This window comes from Pseudorca crassidens, chromosome X, assembly GCF_039906515.1.
Source record: "Pseudorca crassidens isolate mPseCra1 chromosome X, mPseCra1.hap1, whole genome shotgun sequence".
Classification (NCBI taxonomy): domain Eukaryota; kingdom Metazoa; phylum Chordata; class Mammalia; order Artiodactyla; family Delphinidae; genus Pseudorca; species Pseudorca crassidens.
Genome location: NC_090317.1, coordinates 19440375 through 19462654, shown reverse-complemented (window position 1 = coordinate 19462654; position 22280 = coordinate 19440375). Strand labels below are relative to the sequence as shown.

The window sequence follows — 22280 nt, the reverse complement described above, 5'->3', positions numbered from 1 at the left end:
ATTTTTTGAAAAAGATCCATTTCTACAGGGCAAAGCTTTGCTTAAAATAGGATTATGTGTAGTTTAAGTTATCAATGAAAACATTCAAGTATAGTATAAATTACAATCATCTTGAAATACCCACAGGGAATTCATGTACCATTCCCCTACTTACATCATAATTAAAAGGAAAAGCCACACTTGGCCAAATTTCTGGCCCATCCAGCCCAGAATTTGTACAGGGGGATTCAGACACACGTTGGCAGTAGGAGAGAGGGTGTGGCTGTCCTCATTTATGACAACCTCAAAGGTTAAGGACATTTCACAAGATTCTCTTCATAAGCTATTTTGGTTTTATCTTCTATAAATATAGTCTAAATCCTTCTTGGAATCTCTTTTCAGCTCAACTTGTACTGTTGCTTTAGGTGGTGAGTTCCCTAGGTTTTACTGCCCACTGTGTAAAGTCTCACTTCCTTTTGCTTGTCTTGGATTTGACTCTTTTGAGGTTTAAGGTCTGTGCTGAGCTCTAGCCAGTGAATAGCTTTGATCACTATTTACTCTGTACATATCCTTCATGATGCTTTTATAATGAGGATAATAGTGGGACCTATGTTATAGGGTTAATAGGTATTGAATGATTCAGTAAACGTCAAGTGCTAAGACCTGTGCCAGGCACATAGTGAGTACTAAATAAGCACTATTAGTGAACTTTGGCCGTTGCCTCTATCTTCATCCTTTTGGGTTAAAGAATCCTAACACTGAGTCTGTCTCAGTACAGCTCCTTCTCACTCCTTCATTCTTGCTGCCCATCTCTATACCACCTTGAGGTACATTTTGCCTTTCTTAAATTAAAACCCCCAGAATTAAATATTCTGCTCCAGATGTGGCTGTAGAAGGTTTAAATTTTTTTTTCAAAAATAGGATAATGTGTTATTCTGTTTCTAGTTTGTTTTCTATTGACGCACAGCATTTTGTTGACCTTTCCAGCCAAAATGGCACAGTCAGCTGAAATTGTTCTAGAAATATCTACAACTCCTGGGTCTCTTTCCAGAGCCACAAGTAACAACAGATCTTATTATTCGTATTGTATAGTTAGGAATTTTTTTCTGTAAATGCTTTACCTTGCTGAAGTAATCTATTGTTTCTTTTTCTTACTCCCCCAATTTTGAGACATCTTCCTGCAATTTATCCTATGTTGGCTTACCACTTCACTACTGAGAAGAGCTTAGCGCCAGCTACAAACACAGAAATACCACTGTGTACACCTTATTTTACACGACTTATAACATTTAAATAAGCCTGGGACCATGGGAATCTTAATGCTGACGCTTCTCCATCCAGAGAAGCACCCACTTTTTCCTATTCTCCATTTCATTCTGTAAGTTAGCTCACCTTCCATGGCAAAATGTTTCCCCAAGTCCCATAGGGACTCATTTAACAGCAACAAAAATGTCAACAGTATGGAAGCCTGTCAAAAGATTTTTAAAAAGTCTGTGTAGATCCTATCCCCTGGTTTCTCCTTGTCCATAACGTTATTTACTCTCTTGAGTGCTAATAGATTAATCAGACATGATTTTCTCTCATAGAAACTCTGCTGCCTTTCTTCTGAAAGGTGATGTTTAACTGTGACTCTAGATTTATTATTTGTCTATAAAACAGTGGCTTGGAGATTTCCAGATTGTGCTTTTTAAGAAATTTTTTAAATATAATCATTAAATGTCAGTGCTGGAAAGAACCTTAGAGATGGACCAATTGTCTTCATTTTACAATGAGGACACTGAGGCCCGAAAAGGCTTCTGCCAAACTCGTTTTTCATTTATTAATCTTTTAACAATTTGAATAAAAATCTTATTCTGGATTGTGTTAAAATGTTTGGGCATATGTTCTCTCTGATGTCTCAAATGGAATGTATTTTTCTTACCATGGAATACACAATAGATATAATTTATAGAAACAAAATGTTTTCCAGAACTCTAATATTTTTTAAAGAAGCTTGTTATATTTAACTTTGTCATTTCCTTTAGCTCACAAGTTTGCTTTTGATTTCCTTATTCCTATTAAGAATTTTACCCCCAAAACATACCTTCTTTCTTGTTATGGTTAAAATCACTTTGGAAAGCTTATATTGTGTTTACTATGTGCCAGGCACTGTTCTAAGCACATCACATAGATCCTCATTTAAAGTTCAAAGGTAGAAAATATGAATCCACAAGGTTTGTAGACACGGAGATGGACACATTGGGGCTGGAGGAGGTATTGACTGGATGAGGGCATCAAGAAGACTTCTGGGGTGTGGGTAGCGTTCTGTTTCTTGATCTGGGTGACAGATACATGAGTGTGTTAATTTTGTGGAATTTCATTGAGCTGTTCAGCACATGATCTGTGCAACTTTCTGTATGTATGGCATACTTCAATAAATGTTTAAAGGAAAAATAGCACATATTTAAGGTCTTAAGTAAACTCGATTAGATAGGTATTTTTATTACCCACATTTGACAGATGAGGAGACTGAGGTACAGAAAACTAAACACCTTGCTGAAGATCACAGAGCTAGTACGTAAACAAGACTGGGATTTGAACCTCAGTAGTCTGGCTCCACAGTCCATGTTCTTACTTAGTACACTGTATAGCACCTTCCCGAATTGATTTTTTTTCAATATTATAATGACTTTGTATTTGACCATAACTGCATCTGATTTTATTATAGTAACTTTTGTATTTTCCCTCATCACACATCACCACCTCGTGCTTCAACACACATGCGTGTACACATGTATACACAGGAAAATGCTTTAATGACATCATTTCCCTGCTCTTGCCATTTCTTTTTGTGCCTCTCTGTGTCCCTCAGAGATGTCCCTGGTGACTTTCCCCATGAAACTGAAGTATATAAACCCCACTCTGAAACTCTAAGAACATTCTCAATGTAGGGGGGAAAAAGAGCACCTCCAAAATCCTCACAATGGATTTCTAAGAGCAGAAATCACACTGCAGTCTTCTGTTCTAAACTAAACATTTTAGGGATTCAAACAAATCACAAAAAGAAGAAAAACATTTTACGCACTCTGGATTCCACCTGACTCTACCCCTGATTGCTATGTAACCTCTGGGCAAGTCAAAATGCTTTCATAAATAAGCAGAAGATTTTCAAAGATTCATGAGGGTTGCTGACAGTAGTGGAGGCTCAGGGGAAGAGGCAGAGGTACAGGGGAAAGGAACTACCACTATTTGTAAAGTGTCAATTCTGTATCAGATACCACATTAGAGCGGTGTATGTTCATTATCTCATTTAAGCCTCATCATCACCACTTGAAAGAGGCATTAATAATCCCCGTTTCCTAGATGAGGAAAATGAGGCTCAGACATCAAGTTTGCACAGCCAATAAGGTCTGTCTGGCTCCAAAGCCCAGGTTTCTTCCATTAAATTGCATTACCCTGCAAAAAGTTGATGCCCCTTTATCTATTCTAGAGTAAAAATATCAAAAGAAGAGAGAAGAAAATGGTGTGAGTAAATATATCACATATTTTTCTTTTAAAAAGCTCTTACTCTTTATAAACAACACGAAGCTGCTTTCTGAAGGAAGAGTAAGGTGTTTGGAATAACAGTACTGATCAGTTAATTCCACACATCACACTGAATCACACTTTTTCTTTAGTCTCTCTCCTTGGAGAGCACTGAAGAAAAAATTAGTTCAAAAATGTTATAGGTCTTATTAGTTTTAGAACAAAAAGTCTCACTATAAATACTGTGCCCAAATAATAGTAACAATTAGAGTAAATTGAAATAAATTCAAACTTATAAATCTATGATCCTGCCCGTGAGGTATTCATGAGTCATGATATTTTTCAATATTCCTCATATAGATAATAAAGCACTCTACCCTGCATTCCTTATAACCAGTAAAAGCATAGTGGTTAAGAGCATGAATTCTGATGTCACACTCCCCGGGTTCAAATTCTGGCTCCACTCCTTAATAACTATATGACCTTGGCTGGTAGGGTTGTCAAATTTAGCAAATAAAAAAGCAGGACAGCCAGTTGAATTCGAATTTCAGAAAATAATACTTTTTAAGTACATGTCTCATGTAGAATTATTCGTCGCTTATTAAAATTAAAATTTAACTGGGCATCCTGTACTTTATCTGCCAGCCCTACCTTGGATGAGTTACTTAATCTCTCTGTGCCTCAGTTTCATCAACTGTAAAATGGGAACGACATTATGATAGTAGTACCTAGCTCATGGAGTCATGCTGAGGATTACGTGGGTGTATATATAATTTGCAACCATGCCTGACACTATATAAATAATAGTAAGCACTATATAAATAATAGCTTTAATTCCTCAATTTACATTAATATGACTTTGGCTTGAGCTTCTTGCTTTAAAAAGGACAATGAAAGAACTACTTTATACCTAATTTACTATGTGCAGAGCCAAAGTAGAAGAGTGATATTGAAGTGTATTGTTATGCATTCTCACATTGATTACCTTACTTTTTTTTTTTTCTAGTAGGAAACATATTCAACAACCCAGCATTTTACAACCCGGACACAGTTTCTTTTGTCATTGTTCATACAAGTGACCTTTCCATACAGCAATAACCTTTTTATGCTTTGAGAGTCTGGCAAAAAAAGAAGAAAATAATCTCTTTATAGTATATGTTTCATGAACTAAATCCATCCTTCACAACTTAGTAAGCACTCATTTCTCTATATTTGCATAGCAGGAATCTGTATATTGTCAGATGCAAAAGTTACTTTAAAATTTAAGAGCTGGTATATTTCAGTTTCTTGTAACACCTGAGAAAAACCCAAACACATAATAAAATGCATTGTACAAAACATTTAAAATATACTCTGTTTGTGTCTGCTTTCATGATCTCAGATTGTAAATGTCTACCACTATTTTCACAATTTATATGAAAAGCATGATTTATCTATGTGAATTTCAAGTTGGCATTTAGCCACTTGAATGCCTACCTTCACATATGGTAAACTATAGGGATGTGTGAAGTTTCATAAAAGGTCAATAGCACAGAAAGAATGGAAGAACCAGAATGGCATGAATGATTCTGAAAAATTGAAGCAGTATTAACTAAGGTTGCTGTGCACTTTCACAGCAGGCAAACATCATGACTTTGCCAGTAATCTGTGCTTTAGATTGCAATAAATTGTTCCTGTTTTTCTTTCTATTGTAGAAGACACTGACTTGGCCTCATGAAACCAGGCATGCATGTCATCTCCCACCTCATTTTCTTTTGAGTGTAGGAGGGGAAATATAATACAAACCGTTCTGGCGCACAATAATCTATTTTACAGTTGCATGCAAGAAAACCATCCCAGAAAACCTGGCAACATAGCATTCAGATCTCTTCACATCATTTCTGTCCTTTGCTCCATTCCTTTCTTTACTGTCATTATCATGCATTCAAAAGGCAATCTACGCATGCAGGGACACAGCAGAAATATTTAGTAATACCATCTTATAGACATGAGATTAACAATCATTACTCTGAAGAAAATAGTATACTTTTTGAGATAGATATAATGTCAGTAGGCACAGGCAGCATTTAACCAGACCAAAACATAGAAAAATTATTCAAGAAGTGATTTTCTAAATAGGAGGTGAATGGGTCCAACTTGATTTCTATTTTTTATGCCCTCTATTGACACCTCGCCATGAGGTTACAAAGCATTTCTCTTTGCAATTCTCAGATGTGTATTTGCAATCTGACCTCTTGTTACTTTCAACTGCCTTCTAGACATCTCCACTTAAATGTCATACAGGCACCTCAAACTCAGTGTATCCAAACTAAACTCCTTATCTTTCCCCAAAACCTGGTCCTCCTTCTGTATGCCCTGGCTCAGTTGCAGGCATCAACGCTTACCCAGTTCTCTAAGCTAGATGTCTCTGGCATTTTAAACCTCTCCCTCTGGTCCTGTCCACATCCAATCAACTGAATGCTGTTTATTTCACCTCCAAATTATTTCTGGAATCTATCCCTTCCTCTTCATTCTCACAGCCATTAATTAATTAATTAATTTTAAAAATTTAATTGTATCAATGTTTAATTAAGTTATTGATTTGTACATCATAATAATATAATACAGAATATGATAAAACTGTTGTTGATCACATGTGCTTCTCTTTTTCTCCCCATAATTCTTATTTTTATTTTTGAATTTCAGAGTTGTTTAAATTACAAAAGATGACTCTTTTATTAACAACTTTGTCCTTAGCCAGAATTCCTTTCATACAATTTTTTTTAACATCTTTATTGGAGTATAATTGCTTTACGATGGTGTGTTAGTTTCTGCTGTATAACAAAGTGAATCAGCTATACGTACACATATATCCCCATATCCCCTCCCTCTTGCGTCTCCCTCCCACCCACACTCCCTATCCCACCCCTCTAGGTGGACACAAAGCACCGAGCTGATCTCCCTGTGCTATGCAGCTGCTTCCCACTAGCTATCTATTTTACGTTTGGTAGTGTATATATGTCCATGCTACTCTCTCACTTCGTCCCAGCTTACCCATCCCCCTCCCCGTGTCCTCAAGTCCATTTGCTACATCTGCATGTTTATTCCTGTCCTGCCCCAGGCTCATCAGAACCTTTTTTTGTTTGTTTGTTTTCAGACTCCATATACATGTGTCAACATATGGTATTTGTTTTTCTCTTTCTGACTTACTTCACTCTGCATGACAGACTCTAGGTCCATCCACTTCACTACAAGTAACTCAATTTCGTTTCTTTTCATGGCTGAGTAATATTCCATTGTATATATGTGCCACATCTTCTTTATCCATTCATCTGTTGATGGACACTTAGGCTGCTTCCATGTCCTGGCTATTGTAAATAGTGCTGCAATGAACATTCTGGTACATGGCTTTTTTTTTTTTTTGCGGTACGCGGGCCTCTCACTGTTGTGGCCTCTCCTGTTGTGGAGCATAGGCTCCGGATGTGCAGGCTCAGCAGCCATGGCTCACGGGCCTGGCCGCTCCGCGGCATGTGGGATCCTCCCAGATCGGGGCACGAACCCGTGTCCCCTGCATTGGCAGGCGGACTCTCAACCACTGCGCCACCAGGGAAGCCCCATGGCTCTTTTTGAATTATGGTTTTCTCAGGGTATATGCCCAGTAGTGGGATTGCTGGGTCATATGATAGTTCTATTTTTAGTTTTTTAAGGAACCTGCATACTTTTCTCCATAGTGGCTGTATCAATTTACACTCCCACCAACAGTGCAAGAGGGTTCCCTTCTCTCCACACCCGCTCCAGCATTTACTGTTTGTAGATTTTTTGATGATGGCCATTCTGACTGGTGTGAGGTGATACCTAATTGTAGTTTTGATTTGAATTTCTCTAATGATTAGTGATGTTGAGCATCCTTTCACGTGTTTGTTGGCAATCTGTATATCTTCTTTGTAGAAATGTCTATTTAGATCTTCTGCCCATGTTTGGATTGGGTTGTTTGTTTCTTTGATATTGAGCTGTAAGAGCTGCTTGTATATTTTGGAGATTAATCCTTTGTCAGTTGCTTCGTTTGCAACTATTTTCTCCCATTCTGAGGGTTGTCTTTTGATCTTGTTTATGGTTTCCTTTGCTGTGCAAAAGCTTTTAAGTTTCATTAGGTCCCATTTGCTTATTTTTGTTTTTATTTCCATTTCTCTAGGAGGTGGGTCAAAAAGGATTTTTCTGTGATTTATGTCATAGAGTGTTCTGCCTATGTTTTCCTCTAAGGGTTTGATAGTGTCTGGCCTTACATTTATGTCTTTAATCCATTTTGAGTGTATTTTTGTGTATGGTGTTAGGAAGTGTTCCAATTTAATTCTTTTACATGTAGCTGTCCAGTTTTCCCAGCACCACTTACTGAAGAGACTGTCTTTTCTCCATTGTATACCCTTGCCTCCTTTGTCATAGATTAGTTGACCATAAGTGCATGGGTTTATCTCTGGCCTTTCTATCCTGTTCCATTGATCTATATTTCTGTTTTTGTGCCAGTACCACACTGTCTTGATTACTGTAGCTTTGTAGTATAGTCTGAAGTCTGGGAGCCTTATTCCTCCAGCTCCGTTTTTCTTTCTCAAGATTGCTTTGGCTATTCAGGGTCTTTTGTGTTTCCATACAAATTGTGAAATTTTTTGTTCTAGTTCTGTGAAAAATGTCATTTGTAATTTGACTGGGATTGCATTGAATCTGTAGATTGCTTTGGGTAGTATAGTCATTTTCACAATGTTGATTCTTCCAATCCAAGAATATGGTATATCTCTCCATCTGTTTGTATCATCTTTAATTTCTTTCAGTGTCTTATAGTTTTCTCCATACAGGTCTTTTGTCTCCTTAGGTAGGTTTATTCCTAGGTATTTTATTCTACAGCCGTTAATTTAGTTCAATTCTTCTCTTGTACTTTTACAATGGCCTCCTAATAGCATCTTAATAGGTCCCTCTGCTTCCAGTCTCTCCTATATCCAATCTGTCTTTTATGTACTAAATAGAGAGTTTTTTAAAAAAATACAAATCTGGAGCAAATTCCTCTCTTCCTTAAAACCGCTCAGTACTCCTGGGAGCCTATGGGATCAAGTCCAAAGTCTTTAGCATGGCAGACAAGCCTCACAGTCTGTCCCCCATTCCTCCTTCCAACTTCATTGCTGGGAATGCCTCATGTAACAGGCCTCTGCCTGTTAGACCAAACTACCAGCTCGTCCTCAAAGAAAGCTTGTCATTCCTCTAAGTTAGTGGTTCATAACCAAGAGGACGCATCATAATCACCTGGGGAGTGTTTTTTTTTTTTAAATAAAATACAAATGCCCTTTCTTCATCTGAAACCTTCAAAATCAGAATCTGTCCAAATGGAGCACAGGATCTGTATTTTAACCAGGTCATCAGGTGATGGGAATACACATGCCTCGCTTAGGCATTTGCTCATGCTGTTCCTTCTATGTGGAATCCCCTTTCTTCTCCACTCCCTTTTCCCAATTCTCTACCCATTTTTCAAGGCGTAGCTCAAATATCACCTTCTTTGTGAAGCCTTCCAGGATCTACGCAGGTAAAATGAACTGCTCTCTGGTGCCAGTTGCTGTAACAGTTTTAAAAATTCTATTGCTACTATCATTATACATCACTTTGAGTGCTCCTTGTTTTTTATTTATTTTTTTAAATTTTATACAATTTTTAAAGGTTACTGAGTGATTCTTGTTTTTGTATTGTATTTTTTGCAAGAAAGCAAACTCCTTGCATTTCTTTGTATTCCCAGCACTTAAGCACAGTTCCTGGTACTGTGCTCGAGAAATATGTGAGAAAGCAAAGAAGGGAAGAGAAACTAAAGGAAAAAGGGTAAGGTGGTGTGGCCTAGCCTGGCTCTGGGGCCCAAGTAAAAGTATAAGAAAACGTTCTGCCTTCGATTTCTCAGCAAAAATCCCCTGTTGCAGTCTATAGTTGGACCCTTCTAGTGGGCCTCACGGTGGAACATACTGAATTTTAACTAATCTTAAAATATCTATTTGGCACAGAAAAAAAAATGAGTAGAGAGGGAGCTCTGCTTGTCTACAATGTTGAGTTTCTGCCCCAGAAACTTCTGGTAGTCCCTGATAACAGTCCTGCAAGGGCTGCCTGCTATTCTCCAGTTCTGTTCATGTTCTCTTGAGTACAGATGTAACAAAACTATGGGAGCTTTTACCACAGGGTGACAGAACCTTAGCAAGCAAGTTGAAGGGTAATTTTACACAACTGCCTTTCTTAGAGGTCCTGGCAACAACTTCCTTTTCCTCAGTGTGAGCTGATGGCATAGTCACTTCCTATTCGGTCTCAACTGCCAGTTTGTTTTTCCTGTTTTTAACTGCCACCTTAGACTAGAACTGTTTCTTGAGAAACGTACAAATTAAAGAACAAGTGGTCAATTCAATACATGTAAAAAAGTTAATTCTGAGGGGAAAAGTATCACCCAAATTGGTTGTCTAGCATCATTTCATGGTAACACATGAATGGTTCTCCTGTGACTAAAAACTGCACTCTGGAGAATACAAAGAAGTTACCTGACTTCATTACAAGGAGCCTAGTCTCCCAAAGAATCTCTCCTAAGAAACTCCCCAGTCTCCTCATGTACCCCTATGGCAACACAAACCTCAATTATAGGACGAATGGTACAGCAAGCAGTGGTCTGTCATCATTGAGGAGACTGTGAGTGAGTGCCGGCAGGCTTCTGAGGGCCTTCACCTTGGGTCTAAGCCATCTAAAGATCAACAGTGCAATTGTGTGAGAGTTAAGGCAGGCAGCAAAACTAGAACCAGGAAGTTATTTCTTATCGTGCTATCTTTCGACTCCTACCTCTACATGTGAATGAAATTGTTCGGGCCACATCTGCCTCTCAGTACTGTAACCAATTGGTGAAGGCAAGAAGTAATGAGCTCAATTCTTTTCATACTTAAATGCAAATATTGCAAAGTGAGTAAGCGTACATGTAAAGAAATGTTCTAAGCAGGAAACCGCTTAAGCAGCATCTGCTTCCACCCACCTCCTCCGTTGCTCTACTCCCCTCAGTAGTGTCAGGAAGTAAAGCTAGCAAGAAAATTCAGCTGTGCTGAGTCTTAAATGCTAGGTTTTTTGTTATAAATAATACTATGGCAGAGTACTGTGCGAGCCCCCAAAGGTGCAAGGTTATTTAGCAGAATTAAGCAATTACACAGGTTTAATGCTCCTTGACCAAGAATTGATTCAATATGTTTTTCTTTGGGATGCTTTGCTGGAACAACAGCGAGGTTACAACATCTGCAAGAACTATTATTTCGTGCTTTCCAATTTGATACCCACAGAGAGTAAAGTAAAGAGGAGAGTTACAGTATCACGTATGCTTTTGTAAAAAAAAGAAAAAGAAAAGAAAAGAACCTTTGAATGTTATATTTCCAAATATCAATAGAGTCTAGTAGCTTAAATCAAAATATTCCTATCACTGGATGGTGAGGTTCTAGAATTACCCAGATAATTTCCTTTAGTTTCAAATATTCAGATAATTGAAAGAAATTCAGATAATTATATCAACTTCTCTTACACTTCAGACATATATGCACTTTATACATTTTAATGTAGTGATGAGTCTCAAAATGTGACAGTCTAAAATGTGAAACCCTACCTTTAAATTTTATAAAGTGGAGTAAGAGGTCAAATTTATCTCGATGAGGTAACATATTTGAAGGCTCCTAGGTAATGCCCGGTACATTAGAACATGCTCCATGATTACATTTTTTAACACAAATCATTAAATTTTGCTTAAGGTTATTTTCTGTTCAATAGTATTTTTCATTAAGTAGTATTCACTCTTTGGGGGAAGATAATCTATGGTCTACACAAAGGTGGCATAAAAATACTGCTTTGTTTCCGGTACCCCCTTGATGTGGCCCAATATCTTGTGGGATTGTTTGTTTCTTTGTTTTAGCCCCAGCCACCACATTGAACTAAAATCTTCAGGGAACAAGGATTCTTAAGTCTGTTACCTTGTTATGGGACTTCCCTGGCGGTCCAGTGGTTAAGACTTCGCCTTCCAATGAAGGGGGTGCAGGTTCGATCCCTGGTTGGGGAGCTAAGATCCCACATGCCTCGCGGCCAAAAAACCAAAACATAAAACAGAAGCAATATTGTAACAAATTCAGTAAAGACTTTAAAAATGGTCCACATCCATTGGTTCTGTTTTATGTTTTGGTTTTTTGGCCGCGAGATATGTGGGAGATCAGCTTGGTGCTTTGTGTCCACCTAGAGGGGTGGGATAGGGAGGGTGGGAGGGAGATGCAAGAGGGAGGGGATATATGTATATGTATAGCTGATTCACTTTGTTATAAAGCAGAAACTAACACACCACTGTAAAGCAATTATACTCCAATAAAGACGTTTAAAAAAAATGGTCCACATCAAAAAAAACTTAAAAAAAAAAGTCTGTCACTTGGTTAGTAAACCCTAATGCAAAGAGTATAGAGCATGGTGTTTCAAACCTTGGCACCATGGACATTTTGGGCAGGCTAATCCTTTGTTGTGAGGGCAGCCCTGTGCATTGGAGTATGGTTAGCAGCATCTCTGGCCCCTACCCACTACCACTAGCACCCTTCCCCCCAATTCATGACAACCAACAACGTCTCCAGGAAGCAAATTTGCTCCTGTTTGAGAACCATGGCCCTAATGCATTACCTCACTATTGCCTAAATTAAAGTTTGGCCATTTCTGTCTACCTACACTTTAGCTATGAACCCAGTCCATTCAGTAAATATTTATAAATGTGGGAAAAGTTAAATATTTAATATTGAGGGTATGACAAATGTCAGGAAACCGAAGCCACAGATTGTAAATTTAAATGAGTAACTCTTATTGGGTTCAAGGGTACAGTCTAACTTGGAATTCACTGACTTTGCTTAATCTGCATATAATTTTGCTTTATTTATGTGGTTATTAAGTATTCATACCCACTCAGGTCATATCAATCAAGCAGGTACCAAATCCGATCTGATACACTATGTCACACTCTATGCGGCTACTCAGAACATAAGATGTGGTGTCTCCCCTCAAGCTGTGGGAACACATTGTAATATGTTATTAGATTCTAGGCTGACATTTTGGAGTAAAAATATTCAAGTGCCGTTTTGGGGGGAATAACAAAAGCATATTTGAATTTCTTGTCATTTTGTTTAAATTAAGAAACAGACACGTGAAAAAGCATAAGCAAACTACAAGGAACTCCATATAAAAGCTCAAGTGATCTCTATCAATAATAACAACAACAGTTTATTTAATAGCAGGAAACCTAAAGAAAGATCAGAAAGTTCACTAAGATCTCAAAAGCAGTGTTTTTAAGGAAATTTCTCAATAGTTCAGGTCTCAAAATTTACCATTCAGTCTTCCACAGGCTTACATAACTCTGGCCCAGAACCATGTCAAGAAAAATCACTTCTTAGATATGCTTACCTTATTTATTAAAATTACACAACTTGCTCTTAGGTAGTTGTGAAATTAAAGTAATGGAAAATAATTTAGGAGACAAAAAAAAGAAAGATGTAACATATAGTAAAGTGAACAATTTAAAGATTCAGCAAGAGCAGTGCCTAGGAGTTAAACCAGGCCATCAATAAAACACTATACCAACTAGCACTATGCCAACCTCAGTGAAGAGTTCAAAGGAAATCCATCCATCCATTCATTCAACAAATATCTATTGAGGGCTTCCTATGTGCCATACACTGTTCTAGGCTCTGAGGATACAGCAATGAACAAAACCGACAAAAATCTTGCCCTCAGAAAGCTGACATTCTATCTGAATAATTCTTACGTAAGAGAAGCAAATGAAATGCATGAAATAAGAAGAAAGAACTGGGCTTCCCTGGTGGCGCAGTGGTTGAGAGTCCGCCTGCCAATGCGGGGGACACGGGTTCATGCCCCGGTCCGGGAAGATCCCACATGCCGCGGAGCGGCTGGGCCCATGAGCCATGGCCGCTGAGCCTGTGCATCCGGAGCCTGTGCTCCGCAACGGGAGAGGCCACAACAGTGAGAGGCCCACATACCGCAAAAAAAAAAAAAAAAAAGAAAGAACTACAATGTGAGTGCTGCTTCCACCAACATGCAATAGGAGGAGCTTGAAGGAGGGCTTCGATCAATGAGGAAGAGTCAGTGGGGGTGGGACTTGAGATGAGCCTTAAATGATGGAGCTTGATTCAGACCCTTGCTACTCAAAGTGTGGTCTAAGAATCAGCACTATATGCACCACCTGGGAAATTGAGAGCAATGCAGAATCTTGGGCCACTCCAAACTTGCTAAGTCAAAATCTGCAGTTTAAAAATATCCCAGGGAATTTCTATGGACATTAAAGTTTAGATGGCACTGCAGGTTTCTGGTCAAGCTGGCATTAAGTGTGAACTGGGCTGGTGGGAAATAGAGACTGGATTGTGGCCTATCATCAGTTTAGAAGTGGTGAGGGCCTGGACTTGAGGATGATATCCTTTGCCATCTGAATGGATAAAGAAAATGTGGTGTATATACATGAAATGGAATGTTATTTGGCAATAAAAAAGGAAATCCTACCATTTGTGACAACATGGTTGGACCTTGAGGACATTATGCTAAGTGAAATAAGGCGGACAGAGAAAGACAAATACTGTATGATCTCACTTATATGAGGAATCTAAATAAATACCAAACTTATAGAAACAGAGAGTAGATTGGTGGTTGCCAGGGGAGGGTGATGGGGGAAGTAGGTGAAGGTGGTCAAAGGGTTCAAACTTCCAGTTAGAAGATTACTAAGCTCTGGGGATGTAATGTATGGCATGGTGACTTATAGTTAACAACACTATTTTGTATACTACTTGACAGTTGCTAAGACAACAGATCTTAAAAGTTAGAAGGACCTGGGTTTGAATTCCCAGCCCTACCACTTCTTAATTATGTGATATTTGGCTCAAATTATTTAACCTCACTGAGCCTTTTTCTGCATTTCTGCAAAATGGAAGAAAAGCAATGTGACCTCAGGGGACCCTTGTAAAGATTTAATAAGGTAACATATACATAGCACTTAATGGTCCCTGGCACAAAGAAAATGGCACCCATTAACAATAACTATAGTGATAACAATAATTTGCTATCTTTGGAGACAGATTCTAAAGGAACAAGAGAAACATTTATTGTCTGCCGGAGTCCCAACACTGTGTTGGGTACAGACCTACAACAACCTGCAAGTTAGGGAACTCCATCCTCATTTTAAACTGGCACTTGTATTACATATTACAACCCCTTGTGGGTTCTCAAAGGTTCCTTCATAATGAGATGACCATAATTGCTATTATTATTATAGCGGTTGTTATTGTTAGGTTATTCTTAAAAGAGCCTGTCTCCCTGCTGGAGTGAAACTTCAAATGGGGTGGAGGCAGGGAGTTGCTAAAACCACTGCTGTGTATGCTGAGTTCAATAATACGCCCATCTAATGACCCAATCTCATTTCCCATGCCTCTATTTCCTCATTAATTTTTCTGCCGATGTACCATCTGTTTTCCAACTTCCCTCTCTCTTACATGTGCAGAACTTGTGATGAAGAGAAGCCCCAGTCTGGTCGCCCTCACCAAACCCCCCAACTGACAGCCCAAGAGATAGGTAGGGGTAGCCTCAGTTCTAAGTCACCTGAAGCCTGTCTGGGGGCGGGGAATCCGGAAAGAGGAGAGTGGTCACGGACCCGCCCAGTGGCCCGGCCCGAAGCGGGGGAAAGAGCAGGGGTCCACCGACTTGGCGGCTCTCTGCGTCCCCGCCCTCGACCAGATCGGGGAGTCAAGAAGGACTTCCAACACCCGCCAAGTTTCAACTCAAGACTTCTGCGAGGCCGCGTGTGCCCGAGCCCTTGCACGCCTGCCTGCAACGTGGCCGCGTCCGGGACGCCCTCGGACCCCGAGGGTCACCCGAACTCTTCCCTTCTCTCTCCAGGCCGAGCCGTGTTCCAGGCCCCCCTGGCCGCGGGTTCTCCTCTCCGTGGGCCGGGAAAGCCTCCCTCCTCTCGGGCTCCAACCACCCCAGCCGAGCCCCTTCCCTGCGCGGAGCCTTAGCTCTCCTGACACCGCCCGGCTGCAGGGCGGAGGCAGGGCCAGCGGCGGAACCGCCCCCAACCGCCTCCCCGGCCCGGCGAGCAGGCGGGTGGCTGGGGCGCCTCCACCTCCTCTTCCTAAAGCGGCGAGGAGCAGACGAGCGGCATCACTCGAGCCCAGGTCCCGGCCACCGCCACACACGGTGCCCAGCGTTCAGTAGGGGGAGCAGCAGCTGAGGCGGCTGCCACAGCGGCGGGCCGGCGCCAGAAAGGTAGACTGAGTCTCGGGGAGCAGCGCCGCGGACCGCCCACCTCCCGTCCCCGGGCCGCGCGCGCCACCCGCCCCGTAACCCCACTCGTATGTGTCCTTCCAGGCCCCGGTCGAAAAGCCTGGGAGGGCCGCCGACCTACCCCCGGAGGAGGAGCCAGTCGGAGCCCAAGGCGCCACCGCCGCCGAAGCCGCGCGGAGCTGCTTTCGCCTTCATGGCCCACTCACCGGTGGCGGTCCAAGTGCCCGGGATGCAGGTGAGGACGCCCGGGCCTCCCCCGCCGTCCACGTGACTGCCCGGGAGCCGGGGGCGCGCTCCGCGCTGGGCACGGGCGACGAGAGGCGGCCCAGGGCTTCCCCGAAGCCGGGCCGGGCGCTCCGGCCAGGTGACCCGGGAAGAGCGTTCTCAGTGTTTCCCGGCGTGTAAGCTAGGTGGTGCACTGCGCCGGCCGGGCGCGGAGGGACTGGGGGCGCGGCGAGGTGGGGATGCTGGGGGGCGAGGGGGGGTGCACAAAATAGCCCGGAGCGAGACACCTGCGCCGGCTGAGCGTGGTGCGGTTGGGGGTTGGAGGTGGGAGCACTTAACTTGGGAGAGATGGAGGTGTCTCGGAAATCGTGGGGTAAAACGCAAGTGGTGCTCCCCCCTCACACACACACACACACACACACACACACACACACACACACACACACACACACACGACACAAGTTGGGGCGGAGCAAGGCAACGGGGTGTCGGTGGTGGCGGCTTTGAATTGGGCTCTTCCTGTATGCGTAGAGCAAAGAGCGAGGTGACTTCTTTTCCCCTTTTGGTGCTGCTGCTTCAGGGCCAAGTTGTATCTCGCTCCCCCAACCTGGTCCAGCCCATAGGGTGGCGTGAGAAATGCAGGGTCCTAAGTTAGAGTAGCGGAGGTGATGACTCCCCCGCCCCGCCCCCTGCCTTTCCCACAGGAGGTCTGTTGCAATGCGGTTAAAGGAAGCTTTTTGTCCTGAACAAGGGACTACTTGCCTGGGACCCAACTTTTTACTCGACATCTTCCCAGCTCTCTCCCATTATATTTTCATTTTATTGAAGAAGAAATAAGCTATGGCCACACACTTTTTATGCTGTTATGTTTTTAAATCGGTGCATTTCAAGCTATCTACTAAATGTTATCCAAGTTTACTGACTTTTAAGCGTTCACATTTTATTTTTTTTCCTTTGCTAGACAGCCTAAACAACCTATTTATGAATAGGTCAGAGACTAGAAACACTTAAGCCTCATTACCTTCTAAAAATGTGAAAGCAAACTTTTTCTACGTTCAGAAAAAATGTTTAGAGTAGTAAACAGCTTATGTTTCTAGTAGAAATCAAAGTGCTATGGATTGGGGCCTCAGTTTACTAATTAATTAATGGAATTCATTTTTTTAAAAAAGCAGTTGGTTACATTTGATGCATGGTCACACAAAAAAGGGGACTTTTAAAATACTTTCCCCCAAAAGGACCGTTTGTGTCGGACATATATCTGACCTAGGACGCCTGTGTCTCCTAAGCACCAGGCCTTTTAGCTAAATATAGGGCAAGTCTGGGTTGAGTCCCAGGAAGTCGCTGTGTAGTTAATAAAAAAGAAAGGAAGAAAAAGGGAAATGAGAAATATTAGGGCCTTTTTATAGGTTGATCCATTCAAGCTTTACAAAATGCCTCAAACTTCCTTCTTCTCACGCCACCCCCCTCCTTCCCTCCCTCTTTCCCCCAGCCACTGCCCCTCACCCCATTCATTCAGTTCTGCCTTTGATTATATCAAGAGAATTAGTAATTTGCATTACTAACTACAGTTTTGCTCTGTCTGATGTGGAAGAAAGTGCGAAATTTTTCCCACCGTGCTCTCCTTTCCATTCTGTGAAGAGTAGAACGTTACGGATGTGTAGTTTGTCTCTGAGGGTCTCGGTACTTCTCTCTCCATTGTGTGCACGCGCTGCCTGCGTGCGTGCGTCAGCAGATTGAGTGCCTCCCGTTCATCAAGTTTGTGATTCTGGGGAACTCTGTGTGCTGAGGAGAAAATGGTTTCTGGTCTTTATTTCATTTGTCTTGACTTTATTTGATTTATATGGTTTCTGGTCCTTATTTGATTTGTCTTTATTTGATTTATATGGTGTAGGAACTGCTTGCTGTTCAGTATTTATTATGGCTCCCTGCTTTGTTTCATTATCTGAGTTCCCTATCTCTTGAATTTTAAAATCTTAATTAAGGTGGTTTAGAATGTGAATCACATATTTTGAAAGATAAATTCTGCTTTTCACTTTATGTCTGCCCAAAGTTGTGATTACTTTGTCTACCCTGATTTGGGGAGGGCAATCATCTCAATATTAGAAAAGAGGAGAGGAATATTTATTTGTCATTTTCTCTGTCTGAATGAAATGGTAAATTCTTAACTTCTTATTTCCATTTTCTTTGTATATGTGGTTCTTATGCATTTGGTGCAACACAAAAGTTTTCCACTTTTAAAATTGTGGAGTATCCTAAAAATAAATTTGATGGCATGCAGTGCGACTCTTGAGCCTAGACTACTTTGACTATTCTTTTGTTTAAAAATATTGCAGATGAGATGCAGAAATATATCACGAGCTTGTAGAATTCTCCTCGAGTTTTGTGAAAGAGGGGCAACTTTTAGACCTATAGAGTAGTAAGAAAACGTGAGTTAGCCATGTGTTCTTGAAATTCATGTATAGTATTTCCACAAATCTGGGTGAAGTGGTCGACCGGCCTATAACTTTTTAACAGTTTATTTTAGGGAATTATGAAGATTGATGGAAAAAATGATTTTTCCAGAAATAAAAACAAATTTACTTTATCCACAGTGTTTTTCTCCCCCCTGAGGAGAGACGTGAAGTCGAGCTACCTGTTCTATCACTTAAGACTTCCAGCATTCCTGACTTTCAAACAAAGAAATTTCTGTTGCCACTAGTTTAAAATAGAAAAGAAACTTGGAGTGACGAAAGAAAACCCAGGATTTGGTCCAGTTCAAACCCTTCCTTGTGAATTAGTTATTCAGACTCATATTGTTAATATTTCTTAATATTGTGGTAATGACCTTTTTGCCATATTACACCAAATGTGGAGGGTATGAATTTTTTGGGTACTTAATTTGTGCTTACTTCTCTAGTATATAACTAATTTTCCATACCAGGAGCTAAACTCTTGAAAAATATTTAAAGCACAACTTAAAAAAATAAGCCAATAAACCTGTTTCTTTCCACTCAAATATTTACTCTTTAATGATTTAAAACATGTTTTTTCTTTGAAGTTCTCAGTTGTAAATCATACTTAAGCTTAAGATATTTCCCCTTAGAACCTGCATTAGTATTTATGAAGACAAGTGTTCTAAATTGGGTGTTAAATCTTTCATAAAATGTGGGTGGGAGAATAAGGTTAAATGTTGAATTAGAGTACTAAGTATTATTATGTTATGCTTTGTGTTATGCCTTTTGTGAAAGAATTTTTTAAACTTCCTGCTAAAGAATTTAAACATTAGTCTTCATGTATCTTTAAATATGATCAGGGTGGTACAGTTTGTAAATGGTTGTTATTTGAGATGTGATATGGAAATGAAGTTTAAGGATTAATGAACACTTTATTGGAGACTTTTATCTAAGAGTTGGAAAACATTGCCTTGCATTGGTGAACCTAGTTACTGGATTCTGGGAAGGATACAGAAGTATACTACATGATGTCTGCCCTTAAAGATCTTAAAATGTTGTTGGGGAGATAAATCTAGCACATGAAATATCAAATAATGCAAAATCTGTGATACTTACTCTATAATAGAAGTTGCTGACTGGAAGAGTTGAAGGCTTGCCCCCAAAGGATTTTTAGGATCCATATTGGGGAGGGCATTTCCAAGCAGGGAAATACCCTGAGCAAGTGTGTGCACGCACACGATCTTTGAGCGTCGGATAAAATCACTTGACCTATGATGAAGAATTACACTAGAGAAATAATAGGGGGTAAGATTGGAAAACTTGACTGCGTCCAGATTATGGTGGTTCTTGAATGCTAGGGAAGGGTTTTGGCCTTCAGACTAGCCACTAAACATTTCTAAGTAAGGGAGGCTCAACAAACAAAGTTGTATATAGGAAGAGAAATCTTAAGATTGGTTGAATGGATGAGCTGGAGGATTGAGAGACTTGAGGCAGTTTGATCTACTGAGACTATTTCAACAAGGTATTCATATCTGTACAGATGTAATGGGCCTTGCATTGACTGATTGCCTTCCCTATGCTTAGTACTATGAGGTAGAAAATATAATTACCAGACTTGTAATTAGCTAGTTACAGGAGGAAGAATCGAAGCCTTTGTGATGTTGAATATGGGCAACTGGGACAATTATGGTACATCCAAAAGAAATCGGAAAGTCAGGGAGAAGAGCCAGATCCAGTAGAACATTAATGATTTCTGTTCTAGGTTTGTGAAGTTCGAGGTAACAGTGGGATGACAAAATAAAAATGTAGAGCTGTATGTCTGTTATCTTGATTGTGGTGATGGTTTCAAAGGTGTATACATATGTCCAAACCCATCAAATCGTATACATTAAATATGTACAATTTTTTTTGTATCTCAACATGCCTCAGTAAAGCTGTTTTTAAAAATGTCCAGCGAATACTTGAAGATATAGATCTGGAGCTCTGGTCATTCATCAGACATTTACTGAGCATTTACTATATGCCAGTTTCTTTACTTGAAACTGAAGGGTGGGAGCCACCAAGGAGGGAAAGGTCATAATGCCAGAGAGCATGTGGAAGTGAGGGCCCTTGTGAGGCAGGAAGCATAGGTGGAGGGTTGGCTTGTAAGAAAAGGAAGGGTGACTTAAGATGCATGGGGGGGGGGGCTTCCCTGGTGGCGCAGTGGTTGAGAGCCCGCCTGCCGATGCAGAGGACATGGGTTCATGCTCCGGTCCGGGAAGATCCCACATGCCGCGGAGCGGCTGGGCCCGTGAGCCATGGCCGCTGAGCCTGCGCATCCAGAGCAACGGGAGAGGCCACAACAGTGAGATGCCCGCGTACCGCAAAAAAAAAAAAAAAAAGCATGGAGGGATGAGAAAATGTGTCAGGATCGGGAAGGAGTTAACTGGGGTGGGGGGACTTCTTAATTTAACTCTCATCATGAAACCTAAATTGGAGAAAGAATTCAGTTTGGTGTCAGAATCTAGTATGTAGGCTTCTTACCTTCCTTCCACCTTCTGAAAGGACTGATCACCTTTGCAATTTGAGGTGGAAAGAGGTAGAGAGCAATGCTTGCACTCATAGATAAAGCCAAACCATTGTCCTCGTTGGTGGGAAGCATATTCAGAGATGTTGAATATGCTAATGATAGTGGCAGAAGAGCAGCTGAAACAGAATAATCAAAGACAACTGTGAGCTGGGAGAGTTGGAGGTAGTTGCAGGGTATGGGGTAAGCAGGCTGGGGGCTGAACGGAGAGTAAACAGGAATTGGGCATGGTAGGACATGTGCCTTGAACACTCATGAGGGTCTAAAAATGGCACATGAGGACAAATGTCCATCATGTACCTCCCTTGCTTGAGTTATAGAAAATGAGAGAATATAATTTAGCTGGTACCTAGGAACCATTGAACATTGTGATACTGTGTTTTTTTATTCTGCCTTTCATTTATTCAGTGACCTTGAGCAAATCATCTACAAAATGGGGAATAATAAAAGCTGCATTTCCTTTGCCTCAGTGAGTGCTATTAGGATGAATTAGCTATCATCTGTGGAGTATATTTTGAACTCCTTCATCAAAGGTGTTATGATGTATGTGGGCAGTTCATCCTACAGAACAATGCTAGGCTAATCACATGAAAACACTGTCATTATCCCCTCTCACTCCTGCTTGACAACCCATGTTTTTCTATTGAAATCCAGCCTCCCCACCCCCCCAAAACACCCACACACATACCACCACCACCAGACCCAAAGTCTCCTGCTCAGCTTTCCAGACTTTCTGTTATCTGGCTCCTCTCTACAGATCTGTACTTAGTTATTTCTACTCCCCAACAAGAAATCCCTTTTGTTCTACCATGCCAGTTGCAATTCAGCAATCACTGACTGGCCAAATGCTACCTGATTTTCAAGGTCTCCATCTTGCTTTCCCCATGAACTTTCTCTGAATGTTCCAGGCTACAGAAATCACTCCCATTTCCAAGCACCTGTTATATCCCTTGTCAGTAGCAGACAGTCCAGTCCTTGATTTATATACTGCCTTAGATTTTCCCTAATTATATATGTTATACTTGTCTCCCAAACTAGGTTGTAAATTTCTTGAAAGCAGGGACCATGTATCTTACTTTTATTTATACCGTTAGGTATGAATTATATGTAAAAGTGTAGGCTAGTGAGTGCAGTACATATAGACTAGACTTTTCTGACTTTTTTCCATTCTGTTTCTGTAAATATATTGTGTAATGCTTGAATTCTTCTAGCTCATGAAGGCTAATTTATGTGTGTACAATGTAGACATT

General features: G+C 40.8%; 1 protein-coding gene across 1 annotated transcript in view; it reads left to right on the top strand.

The window, feature by feature from the left end:
- Positions 1 to 15527: 15527 nt before the first annotated feature.
- Positions 15528 to 22280, top strand: part of STK26 (serine/threonine kinase 26) — a 65107-nt gene continuing 58354 nt past the window's right edge. The window contains exons 1-2 of the mRNA XM_067724490.1: positions 15528 to 15789; positions 15892 to 16042. Of these exons, the coding sequence (XP_067580591.1) occupies positions 16001 to 16042 (42 nt within the window). The 5' untranslated portion in view covers positions 15528 to 15789; positions 15892 to 16000. The remainder of the gene's footprint in view (positions 15790 to 15891; positions 16043 to 22280) is intronic.